General features: G+C 45.7%; 2 protein-coding genes across 6 annotated transcripts in view; one reads left to right on the top strand and one right to left on the bottom strand.

Annotated features, from left to right (window-relative positions):
* The first annotated feature begins 4 nt into the window (after positions 1 to 4).
* Positions 5 to 13271, top strand: NKIRAS1 (NFKB inhibitor interacting Ras like 1). Its single transcript, XM_064704636.1, has 5 exons — positions 5 to 112; positions 1104 to 1197; positions 1931 to 2055; positions 9652 to 9893; positions 12655 to 13271. The coding sequence occupies exons 3-5, from the start codon at positions 1962 to 1964 to the stop codon at positions 12892 to 12894; spliced, it is 576 nt and encodes a 191-aa protein (XP_064560706.1). The 5' UTR covers positions 5 to 112; positions 1104 to 1197; positions 1931 to 1961; the 3' UTR covers positions 12895 to 13271.
* Positions 13272 to 16761: 3490 nt separating this feature from the next.
* Positions 16762 to 23834, bottom strand: part of UBE2E1 (ubiquitin conjugating enzyme E2 E1) — a 45368-nt gene continuing 38295 nt past the window's right edge. For all 5 annotated transcript variants that reach the window (XM_064704629.1, XM_064704630.1, XM_064704631.1 and 2 more), the window contains exons 5-6: positions 18595 to 18742; positions 16762 to 17673 (exon numbers count right to left, since the gene is read on the bottom strand). In XM_064704629.1, the coding sequence (XP_064560699.1) occupies positions 17576 to 17673; positions 18595 to 18742 (246 nt within the window). In that variant the 3' untranslated portion in view covers positions 16762 to 17575. The remainder of the gene's footprint in view (positions 17674 to 18594; positions 18743 to 23834) is intronic.

Raw genomic sequence — 23834 nt, 5'->3', positions numbered from 1 at the left:
GCGCGTCTCTCCCCGCCCGGCCCGGCCCGGCCCAGCCCCCCGCGCCCGCCAATGGGCGGCGGGGGCGGGCCCGCGCGGGTCCGTGGGCCGGCCGGCACGGCTGTCTGTCCAGGTGCGCGCTCGCGGTGGGGGGCGGCCCCGGGGGCGCGCTCGGGGCCGGGGCAGTGGGGAACGGGGGCTGCTCCTGGGGCAGGGGCTTGGAGAGATGCGGCATCCCCCGAGACACCCCCACTCCCCAGCCCCCATAAGAGCCCCGGTCCGGGATTGGGGTGGGACTTTGCTTAAAACCCTGAAAAGAAGCCTTAAAAAAAATCTCTCTAAAATAATAATTATTTTAAAACTCGTAAGATTTTGAGGAACGGCTGAGGGAGCTGGGATTGTTTGGTTTCGAGAAGAGGAGGCTCGGGGAGGACCTCATCCCTCTCTACAACTCCCTGAGAGTGTGGTGAAGTGGGGGCTGGTCTACTCTACTGTGACTGCAGTGAGAGGACCAGAAGCCTTCAGCTGAGAAAGGGGGACTCAGATTAGGTATTAGAAGAAAATTTTTCACTATTAGGACAGTCAGGCATCAGAATAGGCTGCCCAGGAAGGTTGTAGAGACATCATTCCTGGAGGGGTTTAAAAGGCATCTGGGTCTGGTGCTGGATGATGTGGTTTAGTGGTTACAGTGGTAGTTCTGGGTTGATGTTTGGACTGGATGATCTAAAATGTGTCCTCCAACCTAATGATTCTATTCTATCCTAAATAATAAATGCTAAGGGGAAAAAAAAGAAGCCCTAAAACCAATTCTAAAACCTTTTCAGTGGAGGGCAGGGAGAGGGCACCATGGAGTCCCTGGTTCTGCAGGCCCTGGCTTTACCCACTGATCTGCTCCTGTCCCTGCTCCCCTCCCTCCTGCATGTGGCACGGCACAGGTTGGATGGGGCACTGAGCGACCTGGTGGCATTGGTGCCATCCTGCCCATGGCAGGGGGCTGGAAAGAGAGGACCTTGAAGCTGCCTTCTGGCCCAAGCCATTCTATCATTCTGAGTTAGGCTTTCCCAGCCTGCAAGTCCTTTCTGCCTCCCTACTTACAGCTGCAGGATGACCTTTCTGTTTTTCAGGGTATGCTTTTCAGAGCACCCTGGCTTGTGAAGCATTACCTGGTTAAACTGGAACTGAAACAGGACAACGCCAGCCCCTCCTGGTCCAGAAAAGGTACTCTTCAGCTCTCTCTGTGGGAAATAGCTCCAAACAGCAAACTGAGTCAGGGCCTGCTGCCCTGCCATGGCTCACTGGCAGAGGGAAGTGCCCCAAGCTGCTGGATGCCTCCTGCTAGAACCAGCCCCCACCCATCAAACTGCTTTAAAGCAGACCAAAACCACCTGCTTTCTACATTTGCTTTCCTGTGTTTCTGCCTTTAACTCACCTGTTTTGTAGCTTCCAGTCCATAAAAGCTAGAAACTTTCTGTGAGCAGAATAAAAGGGAAGGAACCATAATTTTCTTGCATTTCCAGAAGCCATCCTGGTACCATGAGATACCATCAAGCCCACTGCAAACCCAGGAAGCCCGATAACACCGTGCGCACACACACACCAACAAACACAGCCCCTGCCCCGGGGCCGTGCATGCTCCAGCGCTCCCAGTCTCCCCAAACCTGACAGGACAAGTGTCGAGGCTGCAGGCAAGCATCAGCACCACTGGCAGCAGCCTAAAACCTGAAAAAAATGGTGTGGGAGGAAACTCTAGTCCTAAAAATATCAGTCGCTGGCAGGCGCTGGGAGGGAGCTGTGCCCCCGCTGCTTCGCGCTTTGCCTTGCGCCTTCCGTGGGCTCGGATCCTGCTTGTGTCCATCCCCATTCCCATCCCATCCCCATCCCTGTGCCCATCCCTGTCCCCATCCCCATCCCCAGGCTGCACCAGGGCTCACAGCCTCCCCTGTCTGCACAGGGCTCTGCCGTGGAACCGGCCCTCGGGAAGCATGGGAAAGGGCTACAAGGTGGTGGTTTGTGGAATGGCCTCAGTGGGAAAGACCGCAATTTTGGAGCAGCTTCTCTATGGAAAGCACACTGTCGGTGAGACATTTTTAATTTTGGGGGGAGGTGGTTTCCTTTTCTAGCATCTTGGTCAGTGTGGGCCCCAAAACACCAATAATGGAGGACTGCGAACTGCGCTGAGGTGAAGGAGGAAATTTATGGGGTTTTCTGGCATCTCTGGGCTGTTCTTAAAATTCATAATCCCTTGCTTATGGATTTTTAAGAGAGTTGTGGAGAAGAACCTGTTCCATGATGTTCTCAGTAATAAAACGCAAGAATGTTTAAAAAGAAACAAACACTGAAAGTAGGTGATGTGCATGCTGCGTGTTTACAAAAGAAATATCTCATTCCCTGAAAGATGCTGTAGACATCTGAAAAATAAATAGCTGTCACATGATGAGTGTAGACGCTGTTTAGACTTTTGTTTCATCTTCTTAAAGCTTTGTTTTGCTTGGTTTTGGCTAACATTTAATCAAAGCTCTGGAAAGAAAAACAGCTCAGCTTTAGGTTCCACGTTCTATGCTGAGTTTTGAAGGCCAAGTGTCTCTGCTCTCTAAGAAACCCCCATGGGGAAAACAGACTTCACAGAGGAACAGAGGATGCCTGATATTTGCTGTGCACAAAAGAGAGGGAACAAAGGCAGAGCCTGCACGTTTCCCTCTGTTTCCACATTTGGCTTTGAAAGGAAGGGCAATGATCATCAGGCTGACAAATTATTCCTGCCTCACCTAGAAACAAGGGGTGGCAGCAGGGCTTTGACAGAGGATGTTTTAGTCACTTTGCATTTTTTTCTTGAGCCAGTAAATTAGACGGTAGGGACAAGTTGTTGGATAAACACAAGGATTTTTAGCATGGTGCTTTGCAGCACTGCACCTTTAAAATGTGTGGATGGGAGGAATTTGCTGGCAAAGCTCGATACAGAACTGTGTGCTAATACCCGTGTTTAAAAGGAGGATTTCCTCTAATGTTGCAGCAACATCTGTTTCCAGCATCCTACTGAGCGCTAGGCACGTAGCCCCGTGTAGCTTTCAACGTGAAGGCTGCAAAGCCTTGCAGGCTGAAGGTTTTTCCCTTTGCTGCCAGCCTGCCTCTCCTCTGTGCCGGGCTGGGAGACTGTCAGAGACTCCTGAGCAGCATGGGCAAGGCCACGTTACTTCAATCGTATTGCCTTGCCTTAATTCCTGCCTGCTATTAGCAACCCTGCAGGAAGGATATTCGGGTGTTGCTGATCAGAGGAGCTATTTATGGAGCCAGCCATGTACATGATTATACAACGTCATGGACACTGGCTGACATAACCAGAGGGAGGCCTCGTGCCTGGGGTTTAGCCGTGGGTGTCCCTCTGTCACTCCCAAATGCCCTGCTCCAGCTTGGCCAGGGAGCAATGCAGACCTCTCCCCCGGCCCCCCTGCACTGAAAAAGATCATTTTTCCTTGCCTGCAGCTCTGCTCTAATTTTTTGGAGTTACTGGTAGGGGAAGGAACAGCTGATAGCAGATGGGGAGTGCAAGGGGAGAAGGAAGAAGGTAGTTTCCTGTTTTCTGTAATTTTGGTCAAATCATATTCCTAAGACATTCAGAGAAAGAGGGCAAGTAGCAGAGACAAGACGAAGATATGGAGAGGATCATTATGGAGCTGTGGCACCCCCAAGAGATGAGTGGCCATGGCCCAGCAATTTTGGTGTCCCTTGCACAGGCCATCAGGCACATTTGAGGGGACAGACCAATAAGCTGGTGCTTTTGGCAGTCCTGCTGAGTGGTCACCATCCTCCCTGCCTCTTCCTCAGCACACAGGCAGTTGTGGCAGGGGGTGCCTGGAGTCTGAGTTGGTGGAAATGGTTTTCCCAGAAGACCTTCAGCTACTGTTCCACTCTGTATTGATTTAAGTGCTGAATTGCAGGAGCAGGATGCCATTGTGAGAAACTCAGTACACAAGGACAGAGTTTGAAGAATGTTGAGTCTTTAACTGCTCCTTAGCTGAGCTGCTTTAAACTGCACAATGGTGCTACCATTGCAGGGGTGGCCCTTCCACACCTGAAACACGATTACAGGATCCTGATCCTTGTTTCCTAAAGCTTGTGAGCTCCAGAAAGCTGATATGTACATCTTGGCTGCTGGCCTTTTTGGCCGGAGGCAAGAAGGGACTAGTGTGTTTGCTGAAAGCCTGTCTGTTCAGAGCCAACCAGCAGGGCAGCTCACCAGGCATGGCAGCAGGGACACAAGCTGTTTCAAAACCTGTGCTTCCTGACTGACGTCAGGGGCAGCTCTGCGGCCGCTCCAAGGGCCCAGGAGCCGCGGGGAGGATGGCCGAGCCAACAGGGGGAGTCTTTCCGTTCTCAGGGCAGGCACGTCCCCCCCCCTCAGTGACAGGAGGCACGCTGGAACTTGGTCGGAGGCTCAGAGCACAAGGTCTGCTGCCCTTCTCCAAGGTGTCACAGCCACTGTCACGAGGGTCTCCTCCTGGCTGTAAATCAGCCACGGGTCTGTCAGAGCTCAAGTGCCTCCTGTTGACTTTCCTGCTAAAAGGAGTGGCGGCACAGCTGGTGTCAGGGCAGTGATTAGAGTCCTTGGAGGTTTCACGCTGCTATGTAAAGCCCTTGGCTTTGAGCCCGTGCTCCTGGCTGTGTGCTTGGTGGTGGTGCTGTAAACCCAGTTGCACTGTTTCTTTTCCTACAAAAACAAGCACCTTCAGGTCTCCCTGGCCATGGATGAAGTCCCTGAGTGCCACTGTTACTTACTTACGTGGTCAGCAGCTAACACTTTTGCAAAGGCACCAAGATTGCTTGAGGTCAGAGGAAAAAGTACTCAGGAAGGAGGAATAACCCAAAAAAGGACTATCTGTTCCCTGTAGCTTGTGAGAAAAATTGGATTTTGTGCTAGGCTTTAAACTGCAAGGGAATTTACCTTATGTCCCAAGATGGGAGAGGACAAATAGATGAGAGACGCTCTCAGAGCCATGTAAAATAATGTAGCTATTGCAAGGCAGACACTCTCACCAAACTAATACAAGGAACTTAAAAAAAAAAACAAAAAAAACCCAAAAGAAAATGTTTGAAATGGGTGCAGATTTAGCATTGGGTTATGTAGGGACTGTATCACCATAGCTCAGGGCAAATAGCTGCTAGGGATTGCACATGTGTATGTGGTACATACACACAGCATGGTGTAAGTGGCCAAGCAGGCTGATGGCAGCCTGGCCTGTATCAGACATGGTGTGACCAGCAGGGCCAGGGCAGTGATCATCCCCCTGTGCTTAGCACTGGTGAGGCAGCACCTTGAATCCTGTGTTCAGTTTTGGGCTCCTCTCTACAGGAAAGACACTGTGGGGCTGGAGTGGGTCCAGAAAAGGAAAATTAAGCTTGTGAAGGGAAGGGTCTGGTGCACTGCTGTGGTGAGGAGCAGCTGAGGGAGCTGTGTGTGTTCAGCCCAGAGAAAAGGAGGCTCCAAAGGGGGACCTTTTGCTCTCTGTAGCTGCCTGGCAGGAGGGTGTAGCCAGGTGGGGGTCGGTCTCTTCTCCCAAGTAGCAAACAGGAAAAGAGGAAATGGCCTGAAGTTGTGCCAGGGGAGGTTTAGATTAGATATTAGGAAAAATTAGGGAAAGGGTGTCAGGCATTGGAGCAGGTTGCCCAGGGAAGTGGTGGAATCACCATTCCTGGAAGAAAAACCAGATATGGCACTTGGGGACATGGTTGAGTGATGGGCTTGGCAGTGCTGATTGAACAGTTTGACTCACTGATCTTAGAAATCTTTTTCAGCCTTAACTATTCTATGATTTGGTGATTGCCTGGTACCTGGGATGATCTCTCTTTTTGTGACTTAAGTGTTGGGTTCATCCAAATCCTCCACCTTGCTGTCCTGAAGAAAGAGGGGCCAGTCTTGTCTCCTCAGTCATGAAAAGGGTCCTTGACTGGCAGCAGGAGATTGTCCCACTGAGTGCCTGTGGTACCTGGCACTGCTTGGCCTGGCCTCTCTTGACCAGGCTAGCAGGAGACTTGCTGGCTTAGCTTTGGTACACAGGACATGTCTGTAAAGAGGATGGGTATTTTTCCTTAAACAGTGTTCCTGTTCAGTGATGGTGCAGAAGGGAGTCTTTCTTCTGCCTTAAAATATTTCTGGCCTCTCAGCCTATACTAAAACTTATCAGCTCAACAGGAGGAGATGGGAACTCTCCTTTGTACAAGACTTATCTCTGCCTCCTGGCTGTGTAAATAGCTGGTATGGTCACATTATTCATAAGCAGCTACTTCAGATCTTACTAGCTAGGAATGAAAACACCATATATTACTGTGGTGGAAGCCATAATGAGAGAAATTGCCTCACTTGTTCCAGCTGGAGAGATTTGGGGTTTTGGCTTACAGACTTTGGATGTGGAGGCTAATTAGCCTCTTTATGCATTCATAGAATCATAGAATGGTTTGTGTTGGAAGGAACCTTAAAGATCATCTCCTTCCTACCCCCTGCCATGGGCAGAGATGCCTTTTTGCATCTTCACTTCTTAAATTAAAACTACCTGGTGATAGAGTTGCAGTCAGCTTTGTATTTTAGAAATAGATGGAAATGGAACTGAATGTATGTAACTGAGGGTCAAAACCTGGCTATTTGTTGGTGGGACCAGTACTTCCCTAGCAGCTAAATCTAAACTGATCAACTCCTCTTGAGGTTTATCCAGCTCCATCCCAAGTCAGGGATCCTCTGACACACTGTCTTTTGAGATCTAAATAAGAAAAGTCTGTTATTCTGCAGTTTACAAACATAAGGAATAGCAGGTCTTAGGAGCTCTTTGCTGAATTCCTCTGGAAAAAGGGATTACACAGGAAATCTTCAAAAGTACTCAAGAAGACACAAAATTTGTACTGCATTAATATTCAAGATCCAACTTGGGAACTTTTGAATTTCCATCCCTCTTGAGATTTCCATTTACTTAGGTATTTGCAGTTTATCTGCTGTGCCTGGCCTAAGTGTGCAGTGTTCATTAGTATATTGAGCCTTTTCTTTTCCTCACTGGGAAGCCACAAGGGTTTGGAACAACACCCAGTTTCTGACTGAGGCTTCCCGTTGCAGTTCCTCTGCGGCAGCAGTCGGTAAAAAAGAGAGACTTTTCTGCCTCTCCTAAGATTTGCCCCGGCTAAGTAGGTGCTAGAGAGTGGCATCACTTCTGTCTATTCCTCCTTTCCCTCTCCAAAGTTTTTATATCTTCAGTTTTCAAAGGAAATGTGGCATTGTGGACTATCTTGTTAGTTCCCCTTCACCCCTCCAGCTTCTGAACCTGAAAGCTGCAGTGCTCTGCTCCATGGAAAATCTCGCCAAGCTGGCAGCAGTCTGCAGGACAGCAGCTCCCCAGCACAAGCTGCCCTTGCCCACCCAGGCAGAGGTGGTGGAAGGATGCCCAGGAACGCCAGTGAAGGGAAGGAGAATCAGGATCTTTGTGCCAGGGAGGATGGGATGGTGCCAGCATCTTTCTAGGACACTGACTAGTGTTGCTTCTCTTACAACAACTTGCCTGACCCATTTTGAATGGAGACCTAGGAAGCGTTTGAATGGGATGCTACTAACAAGAAGTGTAAATGTCATTGTCAGCAAGATACAGCTGGTATGTGGCCTGGGCTTTAGGAGCAGGGCCTAGAATTAGGTGGCACAGGTATTTCTAAAAATTGTCTATGTTTACTTAGGAAACTATTTGTATACACTCCCTCCCCCAGTGCATGTAGGTGAAATTTCACCTCTGGAATCTGATACTGGTGCATAAATTTCAACTCCCTCCTAAGTGCCCCCCCCCCCTTATTTCACATCAAAATTTGTTGCTTTATTCTGCTGAGTTAAGTCCCAGGTCTTAAATTTTCCTCTTCACTATTAAATAGGATGTTAAAAGACACACTTTTCAGTGCTGCTTTTAATGCCATTAGGAAGAGATTGTCACAGGATAACAAGGATATATTAGAGGCTGTTGGATTACTGTATAGCATTTAGAGGATGAAAAACTGTACAATATGATTTGTTGCTTTTGAAAAAGAAAACTTAGGTACTTGTGGTTTCTTCCTTCTTGCCAAAGCCATGTTTACTGATGCTAGATATTTCCTTGACCTGTCTGTACAATGCAGCAAGAATATAGTGCTGTGTCTAAACAGCAGTGCTATATCCAGAAAGGGCTTTGGTACTACCTCAGTCTTTAAAAGTGACCCTTTGACACATTCTACAATCACACAGGATGCATTTGTGCTTCCTCTTTTCATTAACCTTTGCTTTGTCCTTCTGTTCTGAGTTTTGCTCCCACACATTAGCGTGGCTATATTTGGAGGTGAGATAAATTAAATCTTTGGAAACCTAATAAGAGCTTGATCTATGAAGACTGCACAGAGAGGGGCAAAAAGAACAGCTTGTGCCACTTTCCTGCACAGGAATGCTGCATACATCACGGGAAACCATCAGCGTGGGTGGAATGCTTTAGCTTGTTTGTCAGTGTGAAGTGTTTTGAATAGTGTCATTGAATATAGCAAAATCCTTATTTTCATAGGCCAGATAATCCCTTGTGTTTTCTTAAACAATACACTAAAAATGGTCCCTTTTTGACAGACAAAAAGAATAAAGCAGGACTCATTATTGTAGTCCTGCAGCAGCAAACAATTGTATATAGGAGTGCAGTGGAGGCAGAAATGTGGGTTGCAGAGAGCTTGTATGAATACTTAAAACCAACTCTGAAAGTGGCCCAGCTACACTATACATAGATTGTTTCAACCTGTAACCTTATGCACCTGCATCCAGGAGGAACACAAAGCTAAGGTGATTGATGTGTTTTTAGGTTTGGCTTAGGAAAAACTAATTTTAATTAGTTCAAAGCAAGCTGCCTTGAATTACCTCACGTTTACTGTGTGGAGAGGAGGAGGGAAGGAGGGCCGGTATGCGGAGAGTCAGGGTGGAACAGGTAAAACATATATGAAAGCTTGTTACCCTGTGCATGCTCTCGCCTTGCAGTAAATGAACTTGTTCCAATCTGAGTAATTTCAAAGCCCTGGGGGATAGAAAAAGCTCACTGTGTATTTGAGTGAGTATAGTATGGAACTTTGTTTGTCTGCAAACACCCCCTTCCCTCTCTGGCTTAATTTTACGTATGGGTTAGTTATACCACTAATACACATTCATTTCCAGAATTATCCCTTTGGCTCCTGCTTCTGCAGTATGATCCAGCTCATTATGAGGCAAAGAAATAGGTTAAAGATGTTAGTACTTGACTATCTGGTGTTCCCTGCCTGTTGTTCCAAAAGGGTATGTTTGGGCAGGCTCGTTTTGCAGCATGTTTGGCACAGAACTGGTGCAACTGGGTGGTTGGAGTTTGGAAAACTTGGGAGGAGAGCATATATCTTATCCTATTCTGAATGTGCATGTTGCATAGATTAATTTTACAGGCATAATCATGTGCTTACATATGAATGTATTTACAGGGTCACTATTGGAAATAGCTAATGCAGTCATCTATGAATACAGCCCCCCATGGAGATGCCAGGCAAGGTCAAGGCCTGGTCAAGTCACTCTGTAAAACACACTAAAAGCTACTATGGGGAAAAATTCTGCTGCACTGCAAAGCATTCTTATAGTGAGGATGTACTTAGAGCAGTGGAACATTCCTGCTTGTTTTCAAACAGGCTTAGAAGAGGGTGCCACGATTGAAGATGTGTATTTGGCGTCGGTGGAGACAGACCGAGGCGTGAAGGAACAGTTGCGGCTTTATGACACCAGGGGTCTGCAGGAAGGCGTGGAATTGCCCAAACACTATTTCTCCGTGGCTGACGGCTTCGTGCTGGTGTACGCCGTGACCAGCCTCGAGGCGTTCCAGAGAGTCGAGCTGCTCAAAAAGGAGATCGATGTCTTCAGGGACAAAAAGGAGGTAAATGCATGCTTGGCTAAACTAGGAAGTTAAGTTCACAAAGCCCAGCTTTTGTTTCTGTTAAAGTCGTGTACAAAGGAAAATGAAGGTACCCACAGCTTTGGGTAACCCAGCAAAAAGGAGGCCTTCACACGCCAGGGAAGCTTAATTCACATGCCATGCAGGTCATTCAAAGGAATGCTTTTTTTTTCTCCTCCTTATTTCCTCTACTACAGCTAAAATTCAGTCAGCTGAATGCACCAGCCAGGACACTTATGACTAATAAAACATATGGTCCACAGCAGTGCAGCTCATGTTTTTCTAGATATTGTACAGGGGAAGTCAAGTGCATAGAATAATGTAACGAAGGGCATTATCCTTGTTTGTTTTGTATTCATGTACTTGATGGCTTACAAACTAGTGTAATTGACAATGGGTCTCCCAGACATTAGTCAATTGGCAAAGCAGCTTTAATGTATTTTAACAACCATATTGAATCAATTCAATTGTGTGAAATGACTGCTCTATTTTCCCTTAGAAAGCAGCTAGTGTTTTCAGCTGACAGCGTTCCAGCTTAGCTAAACAAATATAACTTGCATGTGGCATTAGCATTACGGCTTTTCCTACAGTATCTATATTCTGGAGTAGTTTTCCCTGTTAAATGTCTTTAGCCTACAGCTTTCCAAATGCCTGTTTTATGCTGTTTAAAAGAAAAAAAAAGCATGAAGAATTAATTGGATAATGGTAGGGAGAGACTTTGCAAAAATGTAACTTGTTTTGTGCTGACAGCACACAGGGTGGTAGAGAAGGCAGGCTCAAATTTGATGGCAGATGAATGTGCAGTCACAGGAGAGGCATGTTGCGTGGTAGGGCTGGTGTGAGCTGCAGACTGTCACGTATATCAGGGATGCAGGAGTCAAGCATAACTCCCCTGCAGGGCAAGGAAAGGTGGACAAGCAGGAAATTTTTCCCAGGCACTGTGTTTTGTGATGGCCCTGATTTGGTACTATACAGCATGTTGTAATGCAGAGAGGGAGGCACAGCCCCAACAGGATCTGTGTCCTGCTCATCTGTGTTACCTGTCAGAACTCTTCTCTCTCAGTGGATGCAGGTATTTTAGAAAAAAGCCAATTTGCTTATCTTTTGGAGAGCTTAAAACTGTGATTCTGACTGAGGTTAGAAGGTGGTTAAAAAAGTGGTGGCCACAGTCAGATGCATAAAATAGTTTTCATTCCTATGATTTCTAAAAAAATAGGCTTTAAGGTGTACAAGGTGAGATCAGGAGTCTCACCTTAAGGTAAACTGTTAATCAGCAGATTAATGATTCTGTGACCTTAACTCTGAGCTCTGCTAAAATGAATTCTTTACTGAATTGGGGATGCATCTCCACACATGGTGCTTCTGAGCTGGCAGAACTTCAACTCGTTGAGTGGCACAGTCCCCTGTTGTGTGGCAGATGACAGAAAGCACTGATGGCTGGTTCCTTGCCTCTGCTGGCTGTGGGGGCTCTCCAGCACACACCTTAAAGCCTGGCCAAATTTTATACTAAATAGAGGTTTTGTTCTGTTACACTGACAGAGCTTTACCATAGCTAAAATTCAGCTGGAGCATGTGGTAAATACACATGAAGATTATAGCTTCTTTCAAAGCCTTCACAGAGGGGGGAAAAGCAGCATTTTTCCAAACACCCTGGACTGCTGTAGAAAAGAAAGGAAGTCTCAGACCTCACAGGAACAGGACAAACATCTCTAGCTGGAAAGAAGCAGAAGGCTTCTGGAGTTAGCCTGAACAGGAAAGAGCAAGCAAGCAAGTGTGGCCACAGCAAACCCCACAAATCATCATCAAGAGAGGACTTTATCACTTGATCTTTCTCAAACCACTAGTGTGGAGATGAAAACAGAGTTTTACTAAGGACCTTGAACTAAAAATGTAGGCATGGTTTCCCCCTAAGAGCCGGTGCTGGTAAAACATTTTTAGAGAACAGTTAAAATAAGGAGGAGCAGTATCTTCACATGGCCAGCACTGCCTTTGGCATTTCCTAGAGCTGAAGCACTGGGGAGGCTTCATGTACCTACTGAGCTCAGTCACACTGGACTGTCTGGGTGATAGTGATACAAGTCACTTGATGGATCCTCACAACTGCAGATCTGATAGAGCTCTGCTGCTCTTGAAAGCGCTCCCCAGAGGACGCTGCTGGTGCTCACTGCCCCTCTCAGCAGACTGTCCCCTGCAGCCCCGGGGCTGAGCTGGGAGAGGGGCCCATAGCCCAGCCTGCCCGGGCTGCTGGCACGGTTGGCTTTATTTATATTGCGGGATGGGGCTTGGGCAAGAAACAAACTGGGCAAAACCCACTGCTGTGGGATCCAGGCTTTCTCTGCTGCTGTGCATTTTTTCATCCCTCAAGCATCTGCTGCTACTTGGATGTCATGCTCTTATCATTTGTCTAGGGCAGCTCAATTGCCAAGTAAGTGGAGAATGGGGCTGTGTAACTTTGGATCTCTTGGCTATTGTTTCCCTTCAAGCAATCATTGGGGGCAGGGAGTGGGGTGGCAAGAAGGGGAAGTCCTGCATATCCTATAATTAAAACAAGCTTCCAACCCATAAGCAGATGAGGCTAATTCAAATCCCAGACCCTGGTATTCCAATCTACAGGCAACTTACCTTGTGCCAGTGCTAAATTACAGAACAAGACTGAACGGTGTTGCTTTTTGCCCACTGTTTAAAAGGATGGTGACTGGTGGATGGTTTTGGTATAAAGCTCACCCTCTTGTTTGGTTTGTAGGTTGCAGTTATTGTCTTGGGGAACAAAACTGACCTCGTGGACCAAAGGCAAGTGGAAACAGAAGCAGCACAGCAATGGGCAAGGGCCGAGAAAGTGAGACTGTGGGAAGTGACTGTGACAGATCGGAAAACACTGCTTGAACCCTTCACCTTCTTAGCTAGCAAACTGTCCCAGTCCCAGAACAAGTCAACATTTCCCTTGCCTGGAAGGAAGAGCAAAGGGAATAACTGTGAAAACTAAACTAGCTTAGCATTGTCTCCTGCTGCCAGGTCACAGTCTAAGTCCTTTTTGTGCCATTTGCTCCTTGCAGTTTCACTTAAAGCAATAATATCATTCAGCAATAAAATCAGCAAGCTTATAGTTAAGAGGTATCCTTTCTTCTCATAGACTTGGCTTGGAAAAGCTGCTGGTGGTAAAAGCAGTTATTTTGCAGCCAGGGTTATGGAGGAGGAAGGAATAGATGGATACCTCTCTAGCAGGGGCTTTTACCATGCCTGGATACAGCCATGTTGAGGGACAAATCAACAAGCTTACCAGTATGTAATCCCTCTGCAGATCTATAGCCTGTAGTCACAAAAAGTATTAACTGCAATAAAGCATTCCATTTGGAAAGGTGATATATTTGAAATGGCAACAGTTCTTTTACCTTGACCTTCAACAGGGCCACAGGGCTTTTTGATGCTGCAAGAGGCTGAGATCAGTGTCTTGCTGTAGGAGAAGGATATGGAGCAGGAGGAACAATTACCAGATTTAGCCACTGATGTTTTGCTAGTGTCTGGAAGAAAAAAACCCCAGCAAAATCATAAAAAAACCACCCCCACATCTTATGGGAATTACCCCAACATGAACCTTGTCAATGAAGTCTAGTAAGCAGTGCTTTCAGGTCAGGAATTCATTTGTAGAAACCAGAACAGCTCTCAGAGCTCATTGATTGAACAACAACCTAAGGACAACACAGCTGGTGGTTTGTTCCAGTATGTCCACTACAAATCCCAGAGGTGTCCCACATTCCCACAGGTGGTTGTTTTACTGAGGATTGTATGGATTGATTTGTATGCAGGAGGTATTGCTGGGCTCTGCTTAGGGCACGCTCACCTGGCTGCTCAGGCAAGCTGCAGCAATCCACCCTGCCTAGGCCAGGTAGCAGCTGGCAAAAAGCTCTGTATGGCACTGCAGGTGGGGCCAAGGAGGGCAGGAGGCTGCCTGCCTTTCTGGGGACATCCCTGGGCAAACACCCAGCAATACCCACACAAATGGCCCCGGTCTCCATGCACTGCACATGGTCTGGCTGCAGGAGCAAACTGCACGTGCTGTGTTTGACTCAACGCTGGCAAACCTGCGTGCTGCAGGAATCTGCTGTCCCAGGCCAGCCTGGCACTCAGCTGAACAAAAGGGGATATAGAGAGTGACAGAATGAGCAATTTTTCCCAGAGACAGGGGCCAGTTTTTGGCATCTAAGAACCTCCTGTACTAATTGATGCTAGCTTTTCTTTATATTTGAAAGCAAGAGCAGGAAGAGAGAGAGTGAAGTACCCAGTTTCTGCATTTTCCATTAAATTAATCCTCTTTTGAACAAATACTGAGAATTTCACTGTGAATCAGCAAAACCACAAGGATTATTTGCACTGTCATATCATAACTGCTAAATAATGTGCTTAATGATCACAATTAAGCTCATAGTATTGCTCTTCCTGAATACTGATTAATAAAGCCTGCCAGCATTACTAAGGTCTGTCAACATTATTAATGTCAGAGCAGCAGTACACTTCACTAAAAATTAAACAGGAATCACTACCATTATAATGAAGGTAGACGAAACTGTTTATGTGCTTTGCTCAATGTAGTTTGAATTGCTGTGGCCAAGGAGTAAGATAAGAGAGCAATTATGAATGAGCAAGCTCTTGTAATGCCCTGCTAGGAACATACAATTGTTTCCACACTGCAGCTGAGTAAGCACGATAGCACGACCTCCCCGCACCTGGCCAGTAAGAGTCATTGTCCCCAGCAGGATGACACTCCCTCCTCACTCATTTCCTACTGAACATACGTGTGCTCCAGGCTTCTCCCTACCCAGAAGACTCCCTCTCTACCTACCTGCATGCTTGGGAGGTGGAGGTGACTTCGGAGCAGCAGTGGTTCACCTCCTCGCTGCAACCTCTTACCAAGGAATGGGTCATGTTCCTCTTCTTCAGCTCTGCAGAACCCTTCTGGAAGGGACTAGAGTCAGCCTTGGATCAGTCAAAATAAGTGAAGATGTCTCCTAACAGCACAGCACTAAAGCCGACCCTTGAGCCAAGGGAGTGCAGGTTGACAAGTCAGAATGAACTTAAAATGCCTGGAGATGAAAGAATGGGGATGACTGGTTCCTGTGCAGCTCTGCATGCTGCAGACTCGGTGCCAATTCTTCTGCCAAGACTGATGTCACCTGTAGGCTGCCAGAGCTGTGCAGTGCAAGTGCAGCTTGCTCACTTGCTCCACTGGACTCCCAGGACTTGACAGTGTTTTAAGACAGGCAAGAGAAACAGTATCTTCTAAATGACTAAGGCCATTTTTCCAAATACGCTACATAAAGACAAACACATTTTCTTTGATTTGGCTAAATGTAGAGTTTAAATCATTCAAGGCATTCAGATAAAAAAAGAAAATCACCACCCACTGTTTTCCTTCATAAACTTACTCTGATGTTTTTCTAAATATCATAGTGTTTTACTAAGAAGTGATGGAAAATCTAGTGTCTCCTCTGCAAATGATATGCACACAGTGGCTGGTACTGAGTAAAAATGAAACTTGCTGTAGTAGAGTTTTACACAGGGTGAACAAGCAAAGTACAGAGTATAACGTAGTACCTAATGGCCAGAACATTTATTTTCTTCTTCCTGTTCCACTGACTCAAACCCTGTTCTAGGTCACTGGGATCACTTGGCTTCTGCAAAACCAGAGTCCCTTCACAAGATAACGGAGAAAACTTATAATAAAGAATAAAAACAAATTAGTAAACAAAACCATCTTTCTCTGTTCCTCTAAAGCTTGTTGGATAAACACTGTACAAATCACTTGCCCCCACCAGTTAAAACAGGTAATTTGACGTGTCTTGGTGGCACAAAGAAAGAAGCTGGCAAAAAACTACTGAGATTAAGCCATTTACCTCTTTACTCTGTAGAGGAGAAGGAAAGATTACCAAAGGTGCTCCTAGTGCAATGTAGCTGTGTACCAAACAGCTGAGGGAGCTCATACACCAAAACGTGCACTGTGTCAAATGAATGGCAGTTCAGCTGATGAGGGTACGGTGCTACTACCCACCCAGCGAAGGAAAGGACACCTCTGATTAACAGATTACTTTGGACCAAGTTAGATTTGCTCTGTATCTAGACAGCAAGAGAAGTATGTAAATGAAATACAGATTTATTTTAAAGCACCAAACCAAATCCGAGAACACAGATGACCACCCAGCACTCACAAGAGTGTTGCAAGGTGAAGCACTCGCCATGAAAAATGAATCTGTGCTTCCGGCCCTCACCTTAAGGGAGTGGTCAGAAATGCCATCTCCACAATTAACTGCCCTGTTGCTACACACCTCAATGCAAACACCATGTCTCTAGGAGATAATCTTTATAGGTAGTTAAAGGATGTACAGATACTCCTTTATGGTGTTGTCTGCTACCTTACCAGGACACAATTCCGTCTCTTCCAGGTGTGAATAGACCACCAGAAAAGCATCAAGACATTCTTTTCTTCCTTTTACTTCCTGCCTCTTTCCCTTCCAGATGGCTTACACTTTTCTGGTTGTACTTTCAAACAACATGCCAGTCCTGCAGAGGCAACACTGTGAAACCTTAAGCTAAAAAGTAACTATTATGGACTCTGTGGCAAGTTACCTCCTCATGGCCAGGTCCTTGCACAGAACACTTAGTGAAAAGTTGTAAAGGTCTAATGCTGGCATTCACTGTATGGTTGTCTAGAACTGTCTTCCTAAAATAGCAGCAGTCAGTGCACTCACCTGCAGATCCCCCTTGTCCTCAACCACCGCATAAATCCTACAAAGCTTACAGAGACATCATTCTGGCAAAATGACAAAGTAAGGGACTAAGCAGAAATCTTTCCTTCTTCTTTTTTTTTTTTTAAACATCTTTTTATTAGCACAGTAACAAATGCAGACTTAAGTAGCCCACAACATACAACCAATCCACTGAGTGACTCCTATTCCACACCTTACAGTTAAACAGCTTAAGGTATTTCACTACAGGTTACCATAAGTCCTGATTAAACCCTTTATTCTTTTCACAAAGATAGATTGGCTTATAAAATAATACATTAACTACTTCTCATTTCATATATGAAGCCATATATCCACCTCTCCATATCACAGATCATGAGATGACAGTCTTTAAAAAGGATTTGTTAAATACCAATGTGCCCTCCATAGGGAAAAACAATCCCAACATCTTTTTACAAGAAAAAAAAAAAAAAGAAAAAAAAGGAAACTCAACCCAGAACAAAATAAATCCCTCAAACCCAAACAAACAAAAAGCAAAAACAGTGTGTAGAGTCTTAAAAGGACTTTTACATAAATGTTAACCTATGTACCTGTACAAAATTAAGCTGTTTTAATCTTTTACATATTGCAAGCAAACTGAAAACCAAAGAAGTCTAAGAAGTTTACATTCTTTTCGGTACTATATGTGAGCTAATATTGCTGAACTAATTACAGTCTTAAAGTATGCTATTCCAAATCCTAGCTGTCTACTGTAGCAAGATACCTTAAGTTACAACAACAAAATCTTAGGAAATAAAAGACTGAATAAAATCTGTTATAGAAATACCCTACTCTTTACCAGCACCCTCCCACCCCCCACCCCTTCAAAATCATAAGCAGCTCTTTCCATCACAGACAAATAATGTAAGAGTTTGACGAAAATCCAATTTATGTAGCGTATCTTTTGGTCCATTGTCTGGCCATTCTGTCATGCTCTGCTCTGTTAGTCATGTACTGAGTGGCAATGCTTCCAACCAGGGGGTCAGCTGAAAAGGAAACACAGCGCTTATTTCAGACAAGTTGCCCAATAAAAGCTTTTAAATAAAGCTGAAGTGTAAATTTCATACAAGGCAAACACACAGGTAAGGTACATTGTAACAACCTAAACATACTGAATTGATGATCTGTATCTTCTCTGATTTTGTGTATTTATGGTAATGTACTAATCTGTAATTTAATAGTGTGAAATGCCAATAAAGTTTTAAGAAGTTTAAGGCACAACAATCAGTCATATTTTGCAGTACTGAAGGTTTTCACCAATTAATGCATTTCAGGTTTATTTTATTTCTTCTAAGGGTGCCTGAGGTACTCATGCTAAGTACTTGTAAACAATGTAAAGCTGCCTTCTAGGAAAGATGAAATCTCAAGAAGCAGTTTAGTACAAGTTTAGTACACTGTGAGATCTGGCCTTTCTCTCCTCTTTAGACATATAAAAATGCAACCTGTAAAATGACTTTGGAAGTGAAGACACATTCCTCTTAACTCGTGTGTACAGTGGGTGGGTTAGAGAAGCAGTGATGACAACTTGTGGCATAGTCGGCCACTTCTTTTAAATGGATGATGGAAAGTAAAAGGTCAGCCCCCATTTTCAGAGCTGTTTGTGGCTCTTCAAGCTCCATTGCTGATTTACTGCAGCCCTACAGAGCAACAAAGGCTACGTTTGGAAGGGGAAGGAGTTTTCATGTGCAGGAGGATCGCTTGTTTCCCCGCAGGTCAGCCTGAGGAGCAGTGAACAGCAGGCTGGTAAGGGATATCTCCCTCCACTGCCTCCAGCCCCTCTCTGACTGCCCCGGAGAGGGAAATGTGCTCCACCACCGGAGGCATGAGCTGAGCTGGCCATACCAATGGAGTGAGGAGGGCCACATTGTTTAGCTGCTGGGAGGAATGCCAGGCACGGGTGAACTTACCGGGGTTACAGTCTGTGAGGAGGGAGCAGATGGAGAGGAGAACTTTAGAAATGGTTAACGCTGGACTCCAGTTGTCCTTTAAAATGTCCAGGCAGATGACGCCTTGGCTGTTAATGTTGCAGTGGTAGATCCTTGTCCGGAACGTTACCTGCAAGAGAGGGGTGTGAGGGCTGTGAGGGCTGTGCGGAGGGACGGGGCAGCAGCCCCGAGCAGGCAGCGCCGGGCCCGGCTGGGCCACGCCGGGCTCCCCGCGCCGCCGCCGCCCTCTCGCGGCAAAAACAAGAAAGAGCCGGGCTTGGAACAGAAACGAGCAACAGTCTCAGGAGCCGACTTCCCGGTCACCGCAAAAACCAGGTCGCGGTGGGTTTAATTTCTTTTTCCCACTTTTTTTAAAAATTATTTTTTGTCTTTTTGTTCCCAGTGACAAGAGGGCCCAGGGCCTTAACACCAGAATTTTTCTCCTTCTGGACACCCAAGGATTTGTAAAATCCTCCAGACAGGCCAAGGCACTTGGAATCACAGCTTCCATCACTTCTAAGAGGCTCAGCAATAGGAGAAGTTAGTTAGATTTACTTATTTTCACGATGTGACTGAGCTAGGCAGCTTGCCACAGAAGCTATCCAAAAGGGAAACACAAATACCAGGAGCTGTGCTCAGAACACCATGGGACCTTACCCTGACTCACTGAGTGAACAGCGACAACAAATTTGGTGCAATTTGCATGGATTAGGATTATGAGCATGAATAATTAGGATTAGGAACATGAGCTGGTGGGTTCATGTCCTAAATCTTCAAAATTTGTCAGCTATCCACACCTAGAAATGTTATTGTCTGTTTAGAGGTCACAGGAATATTTGCAAAACACACTTGGTGTTTGGTATGACAAGAACACACCAGTGCTTTCTCTTGAGATAGGACAAGCCCACACACAAAACTTGCCAGTCAATCCTCATTTTTTCTACCGCCTTTCTGATGCAAAAAATTTCCCTGTGACCCTCGCTCTCACGGGCCTGGAAAGCAGGCACAGGGTGGGGTGACAGCTACAGAAGCCTGGTGACTGGCATGTCCCTGTGCACTGAATCCATGCAGTGTTTCCAAGAATGCTCCCAATGCACAGAGCACATGGGCTATTTTTGGACTTGCAAAAGCGGTTACTTGTCACACAGGAGACACCCACACTGCATGCTTGGAGAGATTTTACGCTTTACTTCTTGTGAGCTGCTTGGATTTTGGATTAAAACAGGAAGCAAACAAAGGAAACCCCAAATCCCTGCACGTTTGCACACTATGGGGGAAATAGCAAAACGACTGCAAGAGAGCAGAGATGTGTTACCCTCCCACACCTTCTGCAAAAAGCTGCCACTCCAAAACCAAGAACTCCAGATGCTTTCTGCCTAGGGAGCCTTGGAGGTGTAGCAGACAAGAAGCCTGAATGACCTTTGTTTCCCAGATCATCTAATCTTTGGAGGAAAGGCAGCAATTACTCCCTGCAGTCATGTGGAAGTCCACGTGCACCAGGCTGAGCAGAGGGCGGGTCTGCCCCTGCTGTACCTGCCCCAGCCCACACTGTCCAGGGCAAACACATTCCTGGCATTGGCAGCTGCTGGCAACAGCTCTGCCTCGGGTTCCTGAGCAGCCCTCAGCCCAGCCCTGCTGCTGCCCAGTATCTCTGTGTTTGACCTGCACCTCTGGGCTCCTTCCAAGAAGGTCTCTAACTGTAAGCGAGGTAACCATTTTGACAGTTTGAACACCTCCAGAAGGGGAAGCATGGAGTATTTCCAAGCTGATACAACAAGGACCAAATTAACATAGGTCGACAATTCTAATTTGTAAAGACAAAGTTGTTAATCGTGATTCTCAGCACAAAAGCTAAATACTCTGTAGACAGTCTCTCAGTCCAGTTGACTAATAACTGATAACAAAGCATGAATGCTGTTTGCTTTTAAGAGTAAGATTTACTTTTAAGTTATTTTTCATGAAGGAGGGGAAAGTGAAAATGAAAGAAGACTCCCATATACTCACAGAACAGTCTGGTTCCTTAACACACCTTAAGATACAATCCTTAAGGGATATATCTATGGCACTGAAAGCAGTTTTCTCCTGTTAGAGGAACTCTACCAAGCACTGTGGAAAAAGAATCTAAATTTGTTTTCATTTTAGCAGCAACTCAGAACTAGGATGGTGTTAGGCACGCAAAGTCCAGCTGTTTGCCATTTACAATTTCAGCTGATGGCACAAAAGCCAGCAGTGCAGGGAAAGCAAATGGAACTGGAAGAGGGAGAAACTGGAGGCTCACTTTAAAACAAACAAAAATATTTGAAGTAAATGCTCATTACACCCTTAAGAGTTTTTGAAAAAACCCCTCACTCAACCGAGTACATTCAGACCAAAATCAAAAGAAACTGAGTTACTTGGAAGGTAGTGAAGAGAACAGCATGTGGAATAGCAGAAAAATATAGTGTAACTGAACAATCCTTTGGAAATGTCCCACCTGAGATTACATTAATGCAGTAACTACATGGAGTTAAGCACAGCTTTTGAAAAGACATAAAAGAAGCTAATCTCAACCTTACCCTGAAGTGATAGCAGAGGTTAATTTACACAAGCAGCAGAATAGGAGTGGGTGGAAGGAAGTGGTTAGAGGTTATTAATACAAATGATCAAAGCACACACCCCAGGTCAACACAAGCTACTGTTTTCACCTCAGTAAATGAAATCAAACCCAACTTTAATGTAACTCTTGGGAAAATGTCCATTGTAATAGTACGAATACTGAAGTCTTAAAGTCTAATTTTACTTCTTTACTGGATTCTCCTAAATCCAGGCACACCTAGCACGTGCCTGACTCATTTGCTATCTGAAACACAGGCAAAACCAGAATACAACACAAAATGAGAAAACTTAAAAAGCAGAGAACAGATTAACACTAACATTTTCAAGGTGTTGTGTAGAATGCTCAATTAAAAGCAAAAGAACTCCATGAAAGAGAGTATCTGTCCCTGTATGAGACTTCTCCCACTGAAGTTCCTTGTACCATGCAACGCATTTCCAAGTCAAATTTTAAGATCTTTCATTTCTTCAACCTCAAGCACAGTAGTGCAGCCCCTCTTAATATCCTCACAGGAATCTAAATATCACTTGTAGCACAGTCTTTTGGCTCTCCTACAGGAAAATCCTCTCCAAGCACATTTGCTCCAACACACTGAATCAAGCCCTCAGCTGGAGCTAGACCCAGTCCTCAAAGGCTGCACCTGTATATCCTTCATCACACATCTCTAAGATGCTCATCAACCACACTGCATTTGTCAGTGTTTATGCCTCAACACCCTCGCTCACACATATTCCTAATGGCTTGGAAGCTTGCCAGGATGACCATTTTCACCTAATTTTATTTAAGAAAGTAAATCCTTTAATGGCATTTTAGTTTCAGGTTATGAAATGTGTTCAACTACAGGCACTTCATCATTGGCAGCCCACCATGGCAGGAACTGTCCTCACAGGAGTTACCAGAGACTCACAGAGGTTTTCTCCCACTGGTCTTACAGGGCTTACCAAGGAAGATTCAAGGCTTGCAAGTCCTTTTTCCTTACAGAGCTTCATCTTTTCAGAGATCAAGGCTTTTAAAATGACATTCTACTCTATTTTAATATGACTCTACTGTTCTGAGAGTGCTTATCATCAAAGTGATGTACACCGGGTTTTGTCTTTGTTAGCTGTTTCTTTATTTCTTGCCCTAAAAGGCACTTACAGGAAGGCTACTGTAATTATATTAGCCTACCACTTAAACATGATCCCCAGACAGTATTTACTCTCTACTGCAAGTAGCTGGACAGTCTGAAATCAACAAAATAGCAGGAATAAAGCAGGAGCGATATGATAATCATATTTTCCACATCCCCACTGATTAACGCCAGTGTAGATTTTAATACAGGAGCAGCTTTGGGTCTCAAAGGATGGTTCTTCATTTCAACCTCAAGTGTCCAAGTAGAAAAAGTGTGTTCTATTATATCATCTCAATGAGACTGAAGTTACACATATTTTACTTCCATGCCTACATGTGGTTTGTAAACTGACTTGGACTTTGCTAGATAACAAACTCCATTTAAATGAAACTGCTCCGATACAGTGAATCACAACTAAACTCACCTTTTAAGGACTCAGCAAGTGGTACCTATCTGTTTGGTGCTTCAACCCACCCTCTTTCATTGGTGAGGTTTAGATCAAGCAAACAAGCGATCTCATCAGAAGCATGGAGCAAAGCAGCTGAGCTGAAAGCTAACTGTTTATTTGGTTCTGCATGGGGGAACTTGGCACACAGGGCTGTCTCAGCAGCTCTGGCACTTACAGCATGGTCTTGCAAGGGATGCTACTTGATCCTTGAAGCAGCACGGTGGGACACACTAAGCAAGGGTGCAACCGGTGGCATTGCACATACCGCACATGGCAGTCCTTCTACCAATGAAGCTGCTAAAGGAGAGCTGCTAGTGGATTGACTGCAGGCAGGTCCAGGCCTTCTCCTGGCGACAGCAAGCGCCTGCAAAAGGTGCTGCCCAGGTGGAAACGTCCTGCAGCAGCTGGCTGAGCTGTAGGAGGCAGTGAGAAGCATGTGTGGCATCAGGGCTGCTGAGGAGGAGTTAAGACAGCTGGTTCCAAACTGCACTGGCCCCACATCCTATGGCCAAAGAGCCAGAAACTCCCACCAGCACACAGGGAAGGGAGGAGGGCCAATAACGCAGAAGAATGGAAGCTTGCCATGGCAAGGACCTGCATGAAGAGACTTCCCCCAAAGACTGAGGTGTCCCCACAGAACCACTTTGCTGCTCTGAGATTGGAAACACCCATCCTATCAGAAAAGGCACTAAAGTCAAATAAGGCAGTCCTGGGAGGGACAAGGACGGACTCTGGAGCATGGATAGTTTTTTTCATCAATCCTCCTGGTCAAAGGGAAAGGGTTCAACAGAGCTAGTGAAATCTAGCAAACCAACAAATGGTTATGGACTGGTGCCACAGCCAGTTTGGCTACTTAGACCATGGGACTTGCCTTGGGAAACCTGGTCTGCTGGGCACTGATGGGATCTATCTGTCAGAGAAGAGGAAGGAGCCTCCATGGATGAACAAGAAGATCCTGGACAAACTCAAATACACAAAGGAACTGTACAGAAAGTGGAGGCAAGGACAGGCAGCCTAGGAGGAACAGAGAGAGGTGGGCCTGTGAACTCATGAAGTTCAATGAGCCCATG

Source organism: Zonotrichia leucophrys, chromosome 2 (assembly GCF_028769735.1).
Source record: "Zonotrichia leucophrys gambelii isolate GWCS_2022_RI chromosome 2, RI_Zleu_2.0, whole genome shotgun sequence".
NCBI lineage: Eukaryota > Metazoa > Chordata > Aves > Passeriformes > Passerellidae > Zonotrichia > Zonotrichia leucophrys.
This window is presented reverse-complemented; position numbering and strand designations above follow the sequence as displayed.